Here is a 22,395-nt window from a genome sequence, read left to right as displayed (position 1 = left end):
GAAAAGAAACTACTAATCCTACAGAAAACTTTTTGGAAAAAGTCAAAAAGATCACAAAATATATTTAAATTTCTCCCAATTTTTTAAAAAAAAAATAATTTCTAATAAATATTAAAAAAGTTTTTTCCTCCTCTACTTCTTGCAGGTCACTATTTTATATTGCTCAAGGGTCACAGACAGATTATATTACAATGCTAAATTTATAACGTGCCACTGTGCAGTGTGGTAACCCTCTGCATAACAAAGCCAAGTATTTTGTGAAGGAAACAAACCAAAAAAGGCACGTAGCCATATTTCCCAAGCAGAGTTCATACAAAACACTGAAGCTTTGTCATCTACAGGAAGGACAGCAAGTAAGCCAAAAAGAAAAAGTTCCACTTAATTTTAAAACAGCTTACCACGTGAATGGCATGGCTAGGTTTATGTTGGAATACTTCATCATCATCCTCACCATAGTTCAATGTCAAAGCTGCATATATTATCAAAATAGTTGTAGTAATCCAGGAAAATACAGCTGATGCAATCATACTGCTCACCTAGGAGGAAGAATGCACGGAATTCTGTATAAACGCTACAATGACCACTATTGAATCTTACTAAAATTGATGGAATATGCATAACATACTTTGTAGCCTTAATACAAGGCTGGCATTTTAGAAATGTAAAAATTAATCTTTGTGAAACCTATTAATTTAAATCTTTTCTGTTGGTTTTGTTTGGATCAGAAGTTACGGCACAGCATGGGAATCACGGATTCACAACACAAAGGGTCATTTCAAAAACGAATTCAGAATTTACCATATTGATTTACACACAAGTACCATTTGTGAAGAGATTAGTTTTGAAATATTGGCTTCAACACCACCTTGTGTGCAGTTTAAAGATCATACAAATGTTAGTCCTGCATATTAATTTTTCTCAAAAGTAGAGCAGAAGAGTTACTTCAGGCTGCTGCCGAATGTGGTAGCGTGTAGATGATTTAAAAAGTTCTTTACAAGCCTGGAAAGTACATGGGGTGGGACTGGAAGCAATTCTTTATGTTCAAATGTTTCATATTTTTTCACATTTGGAGGATGTAGGCAATGCCAATGCTACACATAAATTTGTAAAATACAGGGAGAGAGGGGGAGGGGCTCTCCTAGGCATTGTTGAAAACATGAAATTACATAGAAAAGTAACTTTGTAACCCAGTGAACTGTTCCATAGAGCTCTATTATGAGATACTTCTATTTTTAAAAAAAATTAAGGACTCATTTAAATTGTGGAAATGGATTCATTTGGAAGCCTGAAGAAATGCTGGACTTTGTTTTTTCACTGAGGTAATTGAAAGGACACTTGACTGAAAACACTGGAAGAATCAAGACCTGCTAAATACAACCTCTACTGGAGATCACCTGCCTCAAGATAAACAAACAACAGGAACCTTGGACTAAGGAGAGATGTTTATATAGGAGCCACACTTCAAGGTTTATGGAAGTCATGAGGTTGACTTTCTGTTTTGGGGCTTTGGATTGTTTTCAGTTCAGTTTGGGTGTGAACTGCTTTGAAGACAGTTGGTGTTTTGCCTGCCAAGGAAAAAGAAACCACTCAGCTCATCTTTCCTGCACCTCTCAGAGACCCTGAGAACTCCAATGTGTCAGCTCGCCCACCCCCAGTCACCAATTTTCCCATTCTACCCCTTTTCCACCCACCCACCCCATGGAAAGACAAACACCTTGCTGGAGTACAGTTTCACAGGTGTGAAAGTTGATCTCCAGTACCTCATCTACATGGAATTTCATGAGTGATTAGACTGTGGGAGCAATGCTCCCAAAAATGGAGACTGAACAAAAAAATTAGTTTTCACAAAACAGCTCAAGAATCGAGTCATTTGACAAAAATCAAAACCTTAGTATGTCCAAAGTAACCCAAGATTCCGTGAAGGTAAATTCAAGAAACATTATAGTCTATTTTGGATACAATTTAAAAAAGACAAAGAAACAAACCAGCTACCAGGGGAACAGCGTATTACTTCTGAAAAATATCCACTGAATCAACATAGCGACTAAACCCAAATCTAAATATGCTCCGTTCTTCGTGGGGGGTGGGGGCATGAAAGCAACTCTTGAAAGTCTTAAGTGTCCAAATGTGTTGGCAAAAGGTTAAATGAACAGGTCACCCGTTCACCCTCTCAGCCAAAAAGTATGCCAAGTTGTATTTAAAAAAGGACACACAAATGAAAAAGTGAACTTTAAAAACAAAACTATTCATGATGTTCTTCATACTGTTTCAGGTGATAAATCACCTGTTAGTTTTTCCACATATGACGACATTAGTATTTTTTTTTCCATTGCAAGAGACTTACGAGAATAGGATTCTTTTTCTGAGAAGAAAATAATGCCAAAACTCCTGGAAAGGCCATTGCCTAAACAAGCAAGCAAAATGTTTCATCATTAGATTTTTCAAATCCATGAACAAAAGTCACATTAGATTTAAAATTAAATTCTTCTGGATTTACCGTGCCAGTCCAGATGGGTATTCTAGTCCTACTGAGTACTGAATTTTTCCTAAAAATTGTATCCATAAAGCCAGACACTACACAGACTGCAGCACAAGCTATCTGCAGAAATCCTAGGGTAATCATACCACGCTGATTAAATATGAAGTATCTATAACGCGCCATTGACTGAAGACATGAAGGTGGGGAAAACTGCCCACAGCCACACTGATAATCTTGATATCCGTAGGTTCAAAGAAAATTGGTCTTCAATTCACAGCCTAGAAGGGGAGGGAAAAAAAAAAAGAGGGGTTATTTATCTTGCTTATCTATTTATAAACTAACTTCTGCTGCCTTTGTTTAGAATCATCAGGATGATAGCTACAATCTACAACAAATTATCATAGAATAATACAACTCAGAAGGAGGCCAATCAACCCACTGAATCTGTCCGGTTTTCAAAAAGAAATCCAGTTTTTCACAGTCCTTGGCTCTTTCCCATACCCCTGCAACAACTTCTGCTTCCAAGTATTTATCCAATTCCCTTTTGAAAGTTACTATCAAATGTGGTTTCAGCACCCATCAGGTGATGTATACTAAAGCCTAACCAATTGTCACATTAAAAAAAGTTCTCTCTCATGTTGCCTCTAGTTTTTTTGCCAGTCACCTGAAATCTCCCTCCTCTGGTTATCAATCCTTCAGGTATTTGAACAGTTTTTCTTTATTTACTCTATCCAATTCCTTCAGGATTTTAAACAACTGGATCAAATCTCCTCTTCACCTTTACTGCACTAAGGAGAGCAACCCCAGCTTCAGTCTCTCTACATAACTGTAGTCCCTCATCCCTGGAACCATTCTAGTAAATCTTGTCTATAACCTCACCAAAGACTTCATGTCCTTCCTGAAATGCAATGCCAAGAATTAATCAAAGTGATTCTTGACAACGCAGCCGGCGGGGATGTCATCCGCCTGCGCCAACCTGCGCACACGGGCTCCTGCTCTCTGCGCGTGCGCTGCATTCTGCATTGCCAGGATCGGTTGGCGCATGCGTGGATGACATCACCTAAATTGCCAGGACTGGTGCACGCATGCCCAATGACATCATCGCATACCGTGGAGAAGCTGGGGGGGGGGGGGGGGGGGGTGGCGGGGGTGGAGGGAGAAGAGAGAGAGAAACAGGGAGACCCATCTTGCTGTTAATTTTCTCCCAGATACTTGTTTCTAAAAGCTTTCCCACCACTGATGTTAAACCAACTGGCCTGTAATTGCCAGGTTTATCCACCTCCCCATTTTGAACAAAAGTGTAACTTTTGCAATTCCTCTGGCACCAAACCAGTATCTAATTGGAAGATTGTGGGCAGCACCTCTGCAATTTATACTCTTAACTCCTTTATCAACTGAGGATGCATATCATCCACACCAAATGACTAATTGACCTTAAGCACTGCCAGCCTTTTGAGTACCTTTTCTATTTTTATCTCGTCCATTACTCAAACAACCTCATTTACTGTAGCTTTGGCAAAGCCCTCTTCCTTGTTAATGGTTGATGCAAGGTCCACTTTGCATCAACTTGCACTTAGTACTTCTAAAGTAGAAAAATGGCTGAATGTACATCAGAGGTATAATCACAAAATAAAAGTGGACACCAAGCTAAGGTAGGAGAGGAGGTAATCAAAAGCTTATTCAAAGAGATGGACTTTTAAGGAGGGTCTTTAAAAAAGGGGGGGGGGGGGAGGGAGGGAGAAAGAGAGAGGTGGAGATGGTCTAAACAGCTGAAGGCATAGCTGCCAATGGTGAGGTAAGAGAGGAAATGCATAGGAGTCAGGGGAATGGAGAATTTGGTGTTTAGGGGTGCAGAGTGGGTGGTGGTGTTGTTGTAAGGCTGGAGGAGGTTACAGATATTAGGAGGGATGAGACCATGAAGGGATCTGCACGAGGATTTAAAATTTAAGGCACTGTGGGACTGGAACCCCTTGTAGTCCAGGGAGGCCCGGACACTCAGCTTTGGATCAAGGTTACCAGTCAGGTTCAGCCCAAGATGAGAGGATTGGAAATGATTGCAAGGGAGCGGAATTTGTTGCAGTGACCACACATGATGGCTTCAGCCTTCCAATATTTAAGCGGAGGAAACTGCAAATTATCCCAGACTAGATTTCAGACAGGCAACCTGACAGTAGAGGTAATGGAGTGGACTAAAGAGATGGTTAAGAGTTAGAACCAGGTGCTGTCAGCATACATGTGGAAACTGACCCCATGTCTTGGATCACATCAACAAAGGACAGCATATAGATGATCCTTCAGAGACTCCAGATGCAACAGTGTGGGGACAGGAAGAAACGCTGTGGCTGGAAATGCTTTGGCTATTGCTCAATAGGCAAGAGTGGAACCAACATGGGCAATCTCACCGACCTGGAGGAGAGGTGTTAGAAAAGAGGACAGTGTGGTCAACCCTGTCAGAGGCTGCAGAGAGTTCAAGGAGAGTGAGGCAGAATAACGAATCACAGTCACAAATATGATTGCAGAAATATGATTGAAAGATTCAAACTGCGAGTTGTGGGAAATATGCACATGAATTTAGGAGGCAAAATACATTCAAGGACTTGAGGAAAAGGGAGGTTGGAGATAGGGCGGTAGTTTGCAAAGACGGGGTTCTTTTGAGGATGGGGGTGATGATGGAAGTTTTGAAAAGATGGAGGGATGAATGGGAATCATTTACAATGTCAGCTAGCTTGGAGCCAGAAAGGGACATTAGTTGATCAGTAATTTAGTGGGAATGGGTCAAGATACTAATAGATGGTCCTAACGGACACAATAAGTGTGTACAGGTCATGAGGCGAGGTTGGAAAAAAAAGTAAGGGAAATGTGGGTTCAAGGTTAAGTTTGGTGAACAAAGGGAAAAGGGGGAGCAGCAGAGGGAGTTGAATAGACACTTTCAATCTTAGTGATGAAGAAGTCGATGATCTCCTTGAACTTTTTGCAGGTACGGATTGTAGGGAACAGCTTATGGAGCCAGTCAATAGTGAAAAGAAGCTGGGTTATCCTTGCTTGCCAAGCTGATCCTGAAGTTGAGGATGGTTTTGGCAGAGGGGAGAGGCGCCAGATAGCATTTGATGTGATACTGGATAGATAAACTAGATCTGCACTAAATCTGTGCTCCTCCCCAATTTTGGCATACACACATAGGGACAATGCTAGGGAGAAAGACTGGGATGGAAGAGTGTAAAGCTTTTAATGAGGACAAGGAGTAATTAAGCATATCAACAGCTGCAGAATATCGTACCAAACTTGGAGGTGGATCAGAATTATAGATTTTTTTCCCCTAGGGCAGACACAGAAGAAAGTGGGGTTGAAAAGACTGGAGATAGTGAGGGATACAAGGAACTGGTCAAAGATAACCTTGTCAGTAATACAGAACATGGGAGTTGAGAGGTCATGGGACATGGCAAGGTCAAGGGGCAGCTGTTAGTAGGAATAGGAGATTTTATTTAGAGGAGAGACTTAGATAGGCTAGTGAATTCAGACAATAAATGATTTTAAAAGGAGAGGCAAGATGGGTGGAAATATCAAGGTGCTCAAAGCAGAAGGTACAAGAGTGAGGGACGTTGTGGGTGGGGGAGAGAAAGAGGGGGTGTGAGGGCAAGGTTTGGTGATAAGAGTGACACTGCCACTGTGGTACTTTTGGCAGGGCATATGGTGGAAAGTATAGCTGGGCAGGGAGCTACAGTAAGGCATAAGGTGTCGCTATGAAGTCAATTAAATCAATGTACAATAAAAGATAGTGAACGCAAGGGCCTCATGAAATGTACAATAAGACCAGCAATTTACAATGAGGAATTGCTGAATGCAATCCCAAACACTAGTAATAATCCCAGGATCATGTTTAATACAAGAGAATGGGACAGGAGTCATGATGAACCAGTAACTCTGTTCATAACATTATTATTTGTCTCAAGTTATACTGAAGTCACATGTGTGACACAAATCAGTCAAGGGTCAGAATTGGTGTAATACAGGCCTTGCAGTTACATTGTTCTTTATTTTGGAGTCACATAGGAACACTAATCATTCTTATAATTACCATACACTTCTCAAAACCAGTTTCCAGACTCCAATTTTTTGTACAAGTTGAGGTCAGTTAACCTGACTACTTGCATTAGTGTTTGAGAGGTGGGAGCTTTTTGGATCTTTGCACGTGCAGATGTCATCACTGCACAGGCACCACAGATAGACACCATGTGCTGAGTAAATTACCTATAATTTTAGTGGCCTGCTGAAGCCGTTTCAAAAGTTCTTTTAAAAAGGGAAATACCTACTGTCAAAGCATGAAACCAAGATACAATATCGAAAACAGATTGTAAAAACTGTGCATGTGTGGAGTAATACAAATTCTGAAATCAGCACATTCAAATGTTGAGATTGTGAGCTAGTTACAGCTCAATGTCCATTGTTCAAAATTATCAGAAGTGTCCAAAATTGTTTCACTGCACTTACAGCAATATTAATTTAACTGAATGCTATAATTTAGTGATTTTTAAAAATAAATCTATTGTTTTGTGTTGAATCATGGGTGACTTAAATGAAATACTGAAGAGGGAGAAATCTTGGGTACTTGGGCAGATCGGCCTGACTAATTAATTGAATTTTTTGATGAAGGAACAGAGAAAGTTGGTGGAGGGAATGCAATGGATATTGTCTATATGAATTTTAAGAAAGCCTTTGGCAAAGTCCACATAAAAGGCTGATTAGCAAGATTGAGGATCATGGAAGAGGAGGGTCAGTATCAGATTGGATTAAAAAATTGGCTGAAGACAGAAAACAGCGAGTCATGGTTAATGGCTGTTTTACATACTGCAGGATAGTAGACAACGTTCATCAAGGGTTAGTGCTAGGACCACTGGTTTTTTATATTTATATACGAGAGATATTTCATATAATGAAAAATGATTTGATATTGGAATACAGAGTAAAATTTCAAAATTTGCCAATGATCTCAAACTTGGAGGAGTGGCAGTGAGGATGATACCAATCGAATGCAACAGGACATAGATAGGCTAGTAGAGTGGGCAGATGTGGCAAATGGAATTTAATAGACAAGTGTGAGATCATGCATTTTGACAGAAGGGATAGGACAGGCAATATAGATATAATGGCACAGTGTGCAGGGACAGAAGAACCTGGGGGAGCATATGCATAGATCTTTAAAAGGTGGTAGGACATTTTGAGAGAGTGGTTAGCAAAGCATATGCAATATTGGGTTTAATAAATAGAGGTATTGATTACAAAAGCAGGGAGGTTATGCTCAATCATTATAAAGCTCTGGTTAGGCCACAAATAGAGTACTGCATCTAGTTCTGGTCATCACACTTTAGGAAGTATGTGAGGGGCCTGGAGAGGGCACAGAGGAGATTTACCAGAATGGTTCCAGGGATGAGGGATTTAAACTACAAGGTTAGGTTGGAGAAGCTGGAGTTGTTTACCTTGAAGCAAAGGAGATTGAGAGGAGATGAGATAGAGTACAAGATGATGACAGGCATAGATAAGGTGGTACAAGATTATGACCGGTCTAGATAAGGTAGACAATGAAAAACTGTTCCCATTAGCTGATGGTGCAAGGACTAGGGGACACAGATTTAAAGGTTTTGGGCAAGAGTTGTAAGGGGGATGCGAGGAAGAGCTTTATAAGCAGTGAATGGTAATGAGCTGGAACTTGCTACCTACAAGGGTGGCAGAAGCAAAGATTTCAAAGGAAATTGGATAGGCACTCGAGGAAAATAAACTTGCAGGGCTACGGGAATAGAGCAGGGAAATGGGGCTGACTGGATTGCTCTATGGAGAGACAGCATAAATTTATTGGTGAATGGTCTCCTTCTGGGCTGTAATAACTATGATTCATACAAGGATATAAAACACCTTGTTCAGAATTTATCCAATCGGTTTCTATTCCCTCCCCATATTTATACAACAGTTAACCTGAAAATTAAATTTCAGGGGAACAAATTAAGTCAATCTGAACTTTTGATTAAAGTCATTTGGTATTATTTTGATAGTAAACTGAAATTCAGTCACGTTTCTGTTGAGTTCCTGGCTTCATCAGTGATATTAAAACCACCAAACTCACACTTTTCAATTAATTTTAAAAAAAAGAATGTTGCAGCTGCAGTATGTGTATTGATAATTCTACAAAATGGAGGAACTATTTGCATATCCGACTTTAGGAACTCACCATTTTGGGAAATTACAGTACAAATCAAGTTGCACTATTCTGTAGGTGATAACAGTAGACATTTACTGCAGCTGTGATATGTGAGAAAAATTATGTAGTCACGTATTTCCTGCATTACAACAGTAACACTTCAAAAAGTACTTCATTGCTGTAAAGTGCTTTGAGATGTCCAGTGGTCATGAAAGACACTATATAAAAGAAAGTCTTTTGATATGAAATAATAAATGTGCATAACCTTGCATGTGATTTGTTTTAAATTCAATCCCTGCAAAATAGGGAGTTTTTGGTCTGTTTTCTATATATGGTTTTAAAACAGTTGGGGTTAGATTGGAAACTGTTTACCCTTCAAGTTTCAAAAAAGGAAGGAGGAAATCAACTGATAAAAGGATTTATTTTAATAGCTGGAAAAATGGGTTTTTAAAAAGCATTAATGCAGAATCTTGACAGATGTAATTTATATGGTATTAGCAATAATGGAATACAGCTGTGAACTGACTGCTGGGTGCAGACAGCTCTATGTTCATAAATTGTCAAGTAATTAGAGAATCAGTTTTAAAAGCACAATTTGGAACATGCATCAGTCACATTGTTAAGATATAACTAAAGCCTAACTCTGGAATCCATTACTAAGGAAGCAGTAGCAGGACATTTAGAAAATTATAAAACCAAGCACAGTCCAGGTGGTTTTATGAAAGGGAAGTCATGTTTGACAAATTTATTAGAGCTCTTTGAGGATGTAATGAGCAGGATGTATAAAGGGGAACCAGTAGACGTATTTGGATTTTCAAAAGGCATTCAATAAGGTGCCACATAAAAGGATACTGCACAAGATAAGAGCTCATGGGGTTGGGGGTAATCTATTAGCATGGATAGAGGATTGACCAACAGGAAACAGAGTTGGGATAAAATGGGACATTTTCTGGTTTGCAAACTGCAACTAGTGGGGTGTCACAGCGATCATTGCTGGGGCCTCAACTATTTATGATCTATATTAATAAATTGAATGAAGGGAATGAGTGTATTGTAGCCAAAGTTGCTGACGATACAAATATGGGTGGGAAAGCAAGTTACGAGGTCGACAGTCTTCAAAGGGATATAGATAGGTTAAATCAGTGGGCAAAAATTTGGTAGACGGAGTACAATGTGGAAAAATGAGAAGTTATCCACTTTGGTAGGAACAGAAAAGCAAAATATTATTTAAATGGAGAGAGACTACAGAATGCTGCGGTACAGAGGGATCTGGGTGTCCTCGTACTCGAAATGCAAAGTTAACATACAGGTACAGCATGTAATTAGGAAGATAAATGGAATGCTGGCCTTTGTTGCAAGGGGGATGGAGCATAAAAGTAGGGAAGTCTTGTTACAACTGTACAGAGCACTGGTGAGACCACATCTAGAGTACTGCATACAGTATTTAAGGAGTGATATACTTGCATTGGAGGCAGTTCAGAGCAAGTTGACTATATTGATTCCTGGGATGAAGGGGCTGTCTCATGAGGAAAGATTGAGCCTATACTCATTGGAGTTAAGAAGAACGAGAGGTGAACTTATTGAAATAAACAAGTTCTGAGGGCATTTGACAGGGTAGATGCTGAGAGGATGTTTCTCCTTGTGGGGGAATCTAAGTGGCATAGCTGCAGAATAAGTGAAGAATAATTTAAAATGGAGATGGAGGAGGAATTTTTTCTCTGAGGGTTGTGATTTTTTGGAAATCACTACCCCAGAGTACTGTGGAGGCTGTCATTGATATATTCAAGGCTGAGACAGTTTTTTGAACTATAGAGAATCAGGGGTTACAGGGAACAGTCAGGAAAGTGAAGTTGAGGCCAAAATCAGATCAGCCATGATCTTATTGAATGGCAGAGCAGGCTCGAGGGGCGGTATGGCCTACTCCTATTACGTTCAAGTATGATGGGTAACACTGTTTGTAAGAATTGTACTTGGAAAGGAAATATAATTCTAAATAATAATTCAAACACTTCATGTCTTTTCATTGTGATGCTATACATGGCAGGGCTACAAAAACTTCATGAGAAACCAATTACCATCTTCATTAGAGGAATTTGCTGAGAGGAGCTGTCAGAACTGTGTCCTTTTAAATAGTTTACCACTTTGTATCCATACTTTGTCTAACTTGCATCTTTCCTTCCTTCCAAAAATTTTCCTGGTTGTATGTTCAAGAATCACTTTAGATTTGAGCATATAATCTAGACTGGAACTTGCAGCATTATTTAAGTCTAAACCAAATCCTTTACTGGCAGGCTGTATGCATAAATCATTTTGATGTTGTTAAGTATAATATTATTAGGTTACTAAAAAGTTACTAACATCCCCAGCTTGTACACACTACTGAGTCAGCAGCGCTTGAGATGGCTTGGCCATGTGAGCCGCATGGAAGATGGCAGGATCCCCAAAGACACATTGTACAGCGAGCTCGCCACTGGTATCAGACCCACCGGCCGTCCATGTCTCCGCTATAAAGACGTCTGCAAACGCGACATGAAATCCTGTGACATTGATCACAAGTCGTGGGAGTCAGTTGCCAGCGTTCGCCAGAGCTGGCGGGCAGCCATAAAGACAGGGCTAAATTGTGGCGAGTCGAAGAGACTTAGCAGTTGGCAGGAAAAAAGACAGAGGCGCAAGGGGAGAGCCAACTGTGCAACAGCCCCGACAAACAAATTTCTCTGCAGCACCTGTGGAAGAGCCTGTCACTCTAGAATTGGCCTTTATAGCCACTCCAGGTGCTGATTCACAAACCACTGACCACCTCCAGGCGCGTATCCATAGTCTCTCGAGATAAGGAGGCCCAAAAGAAAGAAGAAAGAAAAAAGTTACTAATCAAAATACTAACAGTTTATAATGGCTAGATCTTAAACAGCTGACTTATCATAAATGAACATTTAGCTTTATTAGAACCCTTCTTAGTAGTATGGTAAAGTAGGAAAACTTAGGAAATAGGCCACAGTACAGACAAGATATCAACGTAGAGAGATTCTGGGAGATTGTCCAGTTTGAAAATGCTTACTTGCAGCAAAAAAAAAAGCTCTCGAGAACAAACACTGAAAACAGCTTCTGCAAGAACAAAATATAGATTTGTCCCTCAATGAGATAAGAAGCCATGGAATGTAAAAGCATGGAATACAATAGTCAACAAAAAGGCATTACTTATAGAAATCAGGACGGTCAGCAACAACCACAAAATGATCCTTGGTTGGTTAAGAAAGGCATCCTTTAATACAAGACTAATCACTGACTGGGGAAAGGAAGGGTTAAAAAGATGTTTTGCCTGTGTCTCTGTATGTTTGAGACCTTTCCAAACAAGAGAAACGAAGAGAGCGCGAAAGTTTGAGCTTGAAGACCAAAAGCTGCAATTGAACCAATTGTGGGCTCCAGCCGTCCAGTGGATAAGTATCTATGTTAACCTCAGGCAGTGATTAAAGTCTGTGACTAATAGTTTATCTGAAAACTGAAACTTGTCCTTACCTTTATTTCAATAAAATCAACTCACAACAAAAGCTTTGCTGTCAAGTCCGTTCCTGCCTTAGAAGGGGGCATTAAACCCCCACTATCTTATCTAATCTTACAAAAGAAACAGATGATGTGCAGCAGTTATACAAATACCATTTCCGAAATAGTGTACTGTACAGGGCGAGAGTTAGGCTCCCAATATCACATAGAACCTACTTTTTTAGTGATGGCATAGTAAACATACATTACCCTAATCACACAGAATTTAAACAAATGGGAAGGATAGAAAGTACTATTTGCATTATATATCACTGTCACATTGAAACAACTCAAAGCACTTCACTAAATATTTGAGAGTGCACCGACTTAAACCTCTATAAGAACAAGAGTGACCACAGTGACTGCAACAGTGGCGCAGTGGTTAACACCGCAGTCTCACAGCTCCAGCGACCCGGGTTCAATTCTGGGTACTGCCTGTGTGGAGTTTGCAAGTTCTCCCTGTGTCTGCGTGGGTTTTTGCCGGGTGCTCCGATTTCCTCCCACAGCCGTAGACTTGCAGGTTGATAGGTAAATTGGCCATTATAAATTGCCCCTAGTATAGGTAGGTGGTAGGGGAATATAGGGACAGGTGGGTATGTGGAAGGAATATGGGATTAGTGTAGGATTAGTATAAATGGGTGGTTGATGGTCGGCACAGACTCGGTGGGCTGAAGGGCCTGTTTCAGTGCTGTATTCTCTAAATAAAATAAAAAATAACCAACTACCATGGAATCTCCCTGCTCAGCATAGTGGGGAAAGTCTTTGCTCAAGTCGTTTTAAACAGACTCCAGAAGCTGGCTGAGCTTGTCTACCGAGGCACAGTGCGGCTTTCAAGCAGAGAGATCCACCATTGACATGCTGTTCTCCCTTCGCCAGCTACAGGGGAAATGCCGCAAACAACAGATGGTTCCGAAGAAGGGTCACTGACCCGAAACGTTAACTCTGCTTCTCTTTCCACAGATGCTGCCAGACCTGCTGAGTGAATCCAGCATTTCTTGTTTTTGTTTCAGATGCCCCTCGATGTTGCTTTCATAGATCTCACCAAAGTCTTTGACCTAGTCAGCAGATGTGGTCTCTTCAGACTACTAGCAAAGATCGGATGTCCACCAAAGCGACTAAGTATCATCACCTCATTCCATGACAATATGAAAGGCACAATTCAACATAGCGGTGCCTCATCAGACCCCTTTTCTATTCTGAGTGGCGTGAAACAGGGCTCTGTTCTCACACCTACGCTGTTTGGGATCATCTTCTCCCTGCTGCTCTCACATGCGTTCAAGTCTTAAGAAGGAATTTTCATCCACAGAAGATCAGATGGCAGGTTGTTCAACCTTGCCCGTCTAAGAGCAAAGATCAAAGTACAGAAGGTCCTCATCAGGGAACTCCTCTTTGCTGATGATGCTACATTAACATCCCACACTGAAGAATGTCTGCAGAGACTCATCGACAGGATTGTGGCTGCCTGTAACAAATTTGGCCTAACCATCAGCCTCAAGAAAATGATCATGGGACAGGACATCAGAAATGCTCCTTCCAGCAATAATCGGTGACCACGCTCTGGAAGTGGTTCAAGAGTTCACCTACCTAGTGTCAACTATCAACAGTAACCTGTCTCTCGATGCAGAAATCAACAAGCGCATGGGAAAGGTGTCCACTGCTATGTCCAGACTGGCCAAGAGGGTGTGGGAAAATGGCACACTGATATGGAACACAAAAGTCCGGAGTGTTTCAAGCCTGTGTCCTCAGTACCTTGCCCTACGGCAGCGAGGCCTGGACCACGTATGTCAGCCTAGAGTGACGTCTCAACTCATTCCATCTTCGCTGCCTCCAGAGAATCTTTGGCATCAGGTGGCAGGACCGTATCTCCAACGCAGTAGTCCTCGAGGCGGCCAACATCCCCAGCATATACACCCTACTGAGCCAGCGGCGCTTGAGATGGCTTGGCCATGTGAACCGCATGGAAGATGGCAGGATCTCCAAGGACGCGTTGTACAGCGAGCTCGCCACTGGTATCAGACCCACCGGCCATCCACGTCTCTGCTTCAAAAATGTCTGCAAACGCGACATGAAGTCCTGTGACATTGACCACAAGTTGTGGGAGTCAGTTGCCAGTGATCGTCAGAGCTGGCGGACAGCCATAAAGGCGGGGCTAAACAGTGGCGAGTCGAGGAGACTTAGCACTTGGCAGGAAAAAAAAGACAGAAGCGCAAGGAGAGCCAACTGTGTAACAGCCCCGACAACCAATTTTATCTGCAGCGCCTGTGGAAGAGTCTGTAACTCTAGAATTGGCCTTTATAGCCACTCCAGGCGCTGCTCCACAAACCACTGGCCACCTCTAGACACTTACCCATTGTCTCTTGAGACAAGGAGGCCAAAGAAGACTGACTTATATAGCCTAACACAAACATTTTCCCATGTCCCACAAACCAATAATTTGATTTTTCTTGCTGGCATTGGTTGAGAAGGGAATATTGACCAAGACATCTACAAATAGTGCCATGGCATGAAACTAATGACATGCAAATCTTAATGTTTCGGTAATATCTTTTAAAAAGTCCAATCTATACTATTAAAATGATCAAGGCAGAGAGATAAACGTGTTTTATAAATAGTCACATTGAAACTGAATTGCCGAGTTACGATGATGTTGAATTTGGACTGCTCCATGCACTTGCCAAGAATTTCAGAACAATTTCTTGAGCTTTAAACATTTATAAAAGGCATATCATTTGACTACTTACTACAGAGCATCCCGGAAAGAAAAATAGGTTTTGTGTAACTTGATCCACCCTATTCCCACTAGATTCCTAAATGTGGATGAAGGGTGGGGGAAACAGACTTTTAATAACTCGTGGCTGTTTGCTCTCCTCCTGCTAGGTGCCGGCGCCTGTTTGTTGTATTAAAGTCGTCCCCTCAGTTTTCAACACATGAAGCTTTATAAAACAAATTTAACAAACTATTTATTCTTCTCAAGCCCAGCCTCAACCCACCTTCTCCAGCCACACTCCACTCCCTGAGAGAAGTGAATTCTGGACTCTTACCCCAGGAGCACGGCACCGCCGCTGCGCATTTCCTCCTCACCAGAAACACACACACACACATACCGGGAACAAAGAAAACCCGCCTTAAAACATCAAGACACAACTTGTAACTCACCACCCCGGCACAACACTTAGACAAGACCGCTACCTTCACTCTGATGCCTCAAAAAGTAAGTACCACACAATGAATGCTCGAGCGGCTCATTTACCAGACTTTAAACAATATTTATTTCCTTCTAAACTTGATTGTTATATTTGATTATTTGTTTTTTTTAAAATTGCCTGTTCCTCTTGGAGAAGCTGAAGAGATTTTCTTTTTGTCCTCCTTTATGGCTACACCAAATGTCTCCGCACACTCGACGAGCAGGCTCTCTTGACTCCATTACCAAGCCCTCCCTCTGTTCACAGGTGTAACCAGCTCAGCAGGAACACCTCATTAATCCTGTCCAACCCACTTCTGGGCACAGCTACAAGGCGGAACTTGTCCTTTTTGTTACTCTCCTGTTTTTAATTCTTTGATTGTAGTTAATTTCTGGATTGTATTTTTCCGTTTTTAGGAGGGCAAAGAAGCGATTGTTACAATATTACTGATATGTTGACTTAAAAGGTGCAGATGTATCTTGTTCCAGTGATCTCTCACTCCTGTTTGTACCACTGTTTCTCATGGAACTAATTTGCCTAACGTTGGCTCCTCCAAATTAATGCCCACAGACGTAATTATAGCAGTGTTGTGAAAGTTTTTTTAAAAATAGATTAATGGATTATTTAGTTCCATCCCCCGCCCCGGTCTCCTGGATGAAATACAAATCCTGGGGGATGTCAGCTTCCTCCCAGGCCTCTACAAACCACACACTGTTGCTTATCCAGGTTCAATGATACTGGATTTTCTCTTCCTATGCGATTAAAGAGGGAGGAAAGATCATGCCCAGCATTTGATGTTGCATCTATTAGGAACTGTTACCAGACTGATTCCTGGGATGGCAGGATTGACGTACGAGGAGAGATTGAGTTGGTTAGGATTATATTCGCTGGAGTTCAGAAGAGTGAGGGGGGGGGGACTCTCTTAGAAACCGATAAAATTCTAATAGGATTTGACAGGTTAGATGCAGGAAGGATGTTCCCGATGGTGGGGGAGTCCAGAACCAGGGGTCATAGTCTAAGGATACGGGGTAAATCTTTCAGGACTGAGATGAGGAGAAATTTCTCCACCCAGAAAGTGGTGAGCCTGTGGAATTTGCTACCACAGAAAGCAGTTGAGACCAAAACATTGTATGTTTTCAAGAAGGAGTTAGATATAGCTCTTGGGTCTAAAGGGATCAAAGGGTATGGGTCGAAAGCAGGAACAGGTTACTGAGTTGGATGATCAGCCATGATCATAATGAATGGCAGAGCAGGCTCGAAGGGCTGAATGGCCTACTCCTGCTCCTATTTTCTATGTTTTTATGTTCTGCAGGGAAACACAGGCTCAAACTCTGGTCCCAGTACCTCAGTGATGAATATTAAGGTTCTTGTAAATCTGATGCTGTTTTGGGCATCACACAATACATTATAATAGATTGGGCGTCTATGATGGCTCAGCACTGGATGAGCAGAAATTTCCTCCAGTTAAATATTGGGAAGACCACAGTCATGGTCTTTATTCCCCACTACAAACTCTGTTCCCTAGTTACCAGTTCCATTCTGCTCCCTGGCAAAGGCCAGAGGTTGAACTAGACTGCTCACAACCTTGGTGTCATATTTGACCCGGAGATAAGCTTCAGACCACATATCCACACCGGAACTAAGGCTCCCTATTTCCACTTCCATAACCTTGCCCCTACCTCAACTCATCTGCTACTGAAACACTCATCCATGTTTTTGTTACAGCCAACATCAACTTGTTATATAGCATCTTTATCATAGTAAAACAATCCAAGGTGCCTCACAGGAACCACATAAGGTGATATTAGAGCATCTTGGAGGAGGAAAGTGAGGTAGAGAGGTTTAGGGAGGGAATTCCTGAGCTTAGGGCTTTGGCAGCTGGAAGCATAGCCACCAATGGTGGAGCGATTAAAATCAGGGAAACTCAAGGGGCCAGAGTTTGGGGACATTACAGAGATAGGAAAGGGCGAGGCCATGGACGGTTTGAAAAGGATCAGAATTTTGAAATCAAAGGTTTCTTAACCTGCAGTCAATGTAGGTCAATGAACACAGTAGTGATGGGTGAATGGGATTTGGTACCAGTTGAGGACATGAGCAGCAGAGTTTTGGAAGACCTCAAGTTTACAGAGTGTAGAACATGGGATGCCAGGCAGGAATGGGTTTGAATAGTCGTATCTAGAGATAACAAAGGAATAGATGAGGGATTCAGCAACAGATGAGCTGAGGCAGGTGTAGGTGACCGCCATCCAACCTGTGAAATCTATGTAATCTGGTAGGTGGGGAAGTAGTGTGTGCAGCTAAAATTGGTAAACAAGTCCACAGCAGGGACATAGGATATGTGATGACAGCAATATGGTGTAACTGAACTGTTGAAGGGGAATTGGATGTATGAACACCTGATGAAGGCATGTCTAATTTGCTGCTAAACTTGTAACAGACGCACGATGTGGGCTGGTTGCTTGGAGACAGGGGGTCAGCGGAGTAAAGTAATGCCTTGTTATCAGACAAGGGCTGGAGAACGGAGAACTAACTATGCAATGTGGTCGAAACTTGAGGGATGAGGCTACCAAAAATAAGCAGATGTCAAAACTGGTGAAAGGTTGACTGACTATGGCTGAGGTAGCGCACCCGTGTCATTAGCAACCGCTGACCGACCAATCACTGTACATCAGGTAGTCAGGTCAGGCCGATCCCGAGCTAATCACGCAGGTAGCATACACGAAACAGGGTATAGGAAAGCATGCTCCGAAGTGCTGGCTAGCTAGCTCAGGGCTAAGGAGTCTGATCAACTACTTGGAGAATCAGAAGGGGAGGACTGATCATCTGCTTCGTTCCAACTGTTGGATGAACCTAAGTAACCTAGCTTATGGGGACGCGTGAGGACAATCTCTGTTAAAAATAAGATTTTGAAACGCTGAGTAAATGTGCTGTGTGAAAACAATAATTTGGTAGTCTCGAGTTGTTGCTACCCAGAATAAACCTCCAGACCAGTCGTGGGGATAGGCTACACAGAGACAGAATCAGGCCACGTTAGGGAGGTGGAACTAGGCAGTTTTAGTGATGGTACAGATATGTGGTCAGAATCTCATATTGAGGTCAATATGACAGCAAGGTTGCAAACTGGTTCAGACTCAGGCAGATTCCAGGGAGAGGGATGCAGTCAGTGGCTTGGGAACAGAGTGTGTGGTGGTAACCAAAGACAATGGCTTTCCCAATATTAAGTTGAAGGAAATTTCTGCTCATCTAGATGTCAAACAAGCAGCGAGACAATTTAGAAACAAAGGAGGGGTAGCGCTGCCATATAGCTGGGTGTCATCAGCGTACATGTAGAAATTGACTGTATTCAAATGATGTCGCCAAGGGGTAGCATATGGATAGATCCTTGGGGGGACACTAGAGGTAACAGTGCAGGAGTGGGAAGAGAAGCCATTATTGGTGATTCTCTGGCTGTACCTGGATAGACATGAATGTAACCGAGTGAGTGCAGTCCCACACAGCTGGACAATGGTGGAAAGGCAGTGGGAGATGATGGTCTGGTCTAGTCTAGTCTAGAGATACAGCACTGAAACAGGCCCTTCGGCCCACCGAGTCTGTGCCGACCATCAACCACCCATTTATACTAATCCTACACTAATTCCATATTCCTACCACATTCCCACCTGTCCCTATATTTCCCTACCACCTACCTATACTAGGGGCAATTGCTAATGGCCAATTTACCTATCAACCTGCAAGTTTTTGGCATGTGGGAGGAAACCGGAGCACCCGGAGGAATCCCACACAGACACAGGGAGAACCTGCAAACTCCACACAGGCAGTACCCAGAATTAAACCCGGGTCGCTGGAGCGGAGGCTGCGGTGCTAACCACTGCGCCACCGTGCCGTGTTGTCAATAGTGTCCAAGGCTACAGAATGATCTAGAATGGAGGAGGGATAGGTTACCTTTTCACAGTGCCTTAAGATGTCATTTATGACTGAGAGCCAAAACCTGATTGGAGGGATTTTAACATGGAGTTCCAGAAGATACCAAAAATAATGGTAAAAAAAGATACATTTTAAAAGAGTTTCTGCTTTTGATTAATTCTATTGAAAGCAAAATGAATAAATAGCCAATATGGATTAGATTGAAGGTGAAAAAGATTATAGATCCAATGGAACTGACCCTGTAGTAATGACAGTTCATGTGTTTTACAGTTTATAGGCTCAGCAGAAAGTATCAGATCAGAATAACATTGACCAATATCTCAGTGGTTTATCAGATGACTTGAGAGTGTGCAGACATTCCACAGAATGTTTTCAAAACTTCACCCATGGTTCTTCACTTCCTTTCAGAGATTAGGCAAGACTTAATTTTACTGTGAGTCATACAGTATACTGGAAGAAACCAGTTTGATGGATAAATAGGCTTTTCTTGGTTAATAGCTTGAGTTTATAACTTAGTCAATTGTTATAACTTCATGTATATTTATATATTTCTCAGCTACTTCACCAATGATCTTACACTGGGTTTAGTCTATGGTTCAAGTTCACCTCGCCTTTTTTAGGCAATTTTACTCTTTCCAAACTATGGAGGTTGAACTGAGAGCCAAGCACAACTAAGTTTATTTTTGGATGAGTCAAGTCACCATCCCTCTCACACCTTACTGCTTCTGTCTTTATTTAACTCCGATTAGAGGAAATCTAAAAAAATGGTTTTAATTTCAAATAAGATATCTTGAAAATCATTCATGATATGAAATATTCACCACAATGCAGGAAACAAGGGTGGGCAGGGAATTTGAACACTGTTTTTTCACCTCTCGGAGCTACGTTGAAGATTGGTCCAGAGAGCTGATATGTACCTTGTTCACGGTGGGCATAAAACAGTATAAACTTTCCATAACTCAGGATTAAACTATTGATTATCAGTCACATTAAAAAAGAGGTTATAGGAATGGCTTGTTGCTGGTGTAGGCAGTGAATTTATTCCCATTTGCTCAGTATGTTGGTAGGAGCTGCGCCCCTAGCTGAGCTGTTCTAGTACAGCTACAACACCAGCACCTATCCAGCAATGTGGAAAATTGCCTAGGTGTGTCCTGTCCACAAAAAGCAACCCGACAAATCCAATCCGGCCAAATACCGCCCTATCAGTCTACTTTCGATCAGCAGAGCGATGGAAGGGGTCATCAACAGTGCTATCAAATGGTACTAGCTCAGCAATAACCTGCTCACTGACTCTCAGTTTGGGTTCTGCCAGGGCCACTCAGCTCCTGACCTCATTACAGCCTTGGTCCTAACATGGACAAAAGAGCTGAACTCCAGGAGGTGACATGAGAGTGACTGCCCTTGACATCAAGGCAGCATTTGACCAAGTATGGCATCAAGGAGCCCTAGCAAAGCTGGACTCAAATGGGACTGGTTGGGATCATACCTAGCACAAAGGAAGATCGTTGTGGCTGTTGGCGGTCAATCATCTCAGTCCCAGGACAGCACTGCAGGGTAGTGTCCTCAGCCCAACCATCTTCAGCTGCTTCATCAATGATGTTCCCTCCATCACAAGGTCAGAAGTGGGGATATTCGCTGATGCTTGCACAATGAAGAGTCACGAATGGTGCTGAACAGATACTGAAGCAGTCCTTATCTAGATGCAGTAAGAGCTGGACAACATCCAGGCTTGGGCTGATAAGTGCCAAGTAATATTCGTGCCACACAAGTGCCAGGCAACGACCATCTCAAAGACAATCTAACCACCTTCCCTTGATGTTCAATGGCATTACCATTTTTTAATCCCCCACAATCAACATCCTTATGGTTACCATTGGCCAGAAACTGAACTGGAGTAGCCATATAAATACCATGGCTACAAGAGCAGGTCAGAGGCTGGAAATTCTGTGGTGAATAACACCTCCTGTCTCCCCAATGCCTGTCCACCATCTACAAGGCACAAGTCACTTGCCTGGATGGGTGCAGCTCCAACACTCAAGAAGCTTGACTCCATCCAGGGCAAAGCAGCCAGCTTGATTGGCACCCCATTCACCACCTTAAATAGTCATTCCCTTCAGCACAGTGTACTATCTACAAGATGCACTGCAGCAACTCACCAAGGCTCCTTCCAAACCCACAGCCTGTACCATCCAGAAGGAAAAGGACAGCAGATGCACAGAAACACCACCACCTGTAAATTCCCTTCTGAGCCACACACCATCCTGACTTAGAACAATGTCACCGTTCCTTCACTGTCGCTGGGTCAAAATCCTGGAACTCCCTTCCTAACAGCACTGTAGGTGTACCTACACCCAAAGGACTGCAGTGTTTCAAGGCGGCAGCTCACCTTCTCAAGGGCAATTAGGGATGGGCAATAAATGCTAGCCTAATCTGCGATGCCTGCGTCCCATGAATGAATAAAAAATGGTTCCTTATTCTGGAAACATAATAATCTAGGCTGGCACTTCGGCGCTGTACAGAGGCAATGCCGCACAGAGGTGCGGTTTAACGAAGGCCTTGTCTCTCTTCAGGTAGCTGTAAAGATCCCACTGTAATATTCAAAGAGCAGGGGATTTCTTCTCGTGCCTTTGCCAAAAGTTATCCCTCAACTTGGAGTGCCAGCTGCAGCTCAGTTCTTAACACTCTCACCGGAATCACAAGGTTCCGGAACCAGGGTTGAGCCCAAAAATCAAGGCTGATACTCCAGTGCAGTACCGGCGGAGTGCTGCACTGTCGCAGATGCTGTCTTTCAGATGAGATGTTAAACCGACGTCCCATATGGGCGGCACAGTGACGCAGTGGTTAGCACCGCAGCCTCACAGCTCCAGCGACCCGGGTTCAGTTCTGGGTACTGTGTGTGGAGTTTGCAAGTTCTCCCTGTGACCGTGTGGGTTTCCGTCGGGTGCTCCGGTTTCCTCCCACAGCCAAAGACTTGCAAGTTGATAGGTAAATTGCCCCTAGTGTAGGTAGGAGAATGGTAGGGAATATGGGATTAATGTAGGATTAGTATAAATGGGTGGTTGATGGTCGGTACAGACTCGGTA

The 22,395-nt window shown here is 42.4% G+C and overlaps 1 protein-coding gene across 4 annotated transcripts in view; it reads right to left on the bottom strand.

The window, feature by feature from the left end:
* Nucleotides 1-15,651, bottom strand: part of zgc:113425 (uncharacterized protein LOC541425 homolog) — a 31,914-nt gene extending 16,263 nt beyond the window's left edge. Inside the window, exons 1-4 of one of the 4 annotated variants that reach the window (XM_068043583.1) lie at nucleotides 15,530-15,651; nucleotides 2,498-2,757; nucleotides 2,345-2,404; nucleotides 399-536 (exon numbers count right to left, since the gene is read on the bottom strand). In XM_068043583.1, the coding sequence (XP_067899684.1) occupies nucleotides 399-536; nucleotides 2,345-2,404; nucleotides 2,498-2,662 (363 nt within the window). In that variant the 5' untranslated portion in view covers nucleotides 2,663-2,757; nucleotides 15,530-15,651. Of the gene's footprint in view, nucleotides 1-398; nucleotides 537-2,344; nucleotides 2,405-2,497; nucleotides 2,758-14,947; nucleotides 15,004-15,362; nucleotides 15,424-15,456 lie in introns of those variants that run through there. The other 3 variants (XM_068043591.1, XM_068043597.1, XM_068043606.1) reach the window with 3 other exon arrangements.
* Nucleotides 15,652-22,395: the final 6,744 nt, after the last annotated feature.

The sequence above is a fragment of the Heterodontus francisci genome, chromosome 1, assembly GCF_036365525.1.
Source record: "Heterodontus francisci isolate sHetFra1 chromosome 1, sHetFra1.hap1, whole genome shotgun sequence".
Lineage (NCBI taxonomy): Eukaryota > Metazoa > Chordata > Chondrichthyes > Heterodontiformes > Heterodontidae > Heterodontus > Heterodontus francisci.
This window is presented reverse-complemented; position numbering and strand designations above follow the sequence as displayed.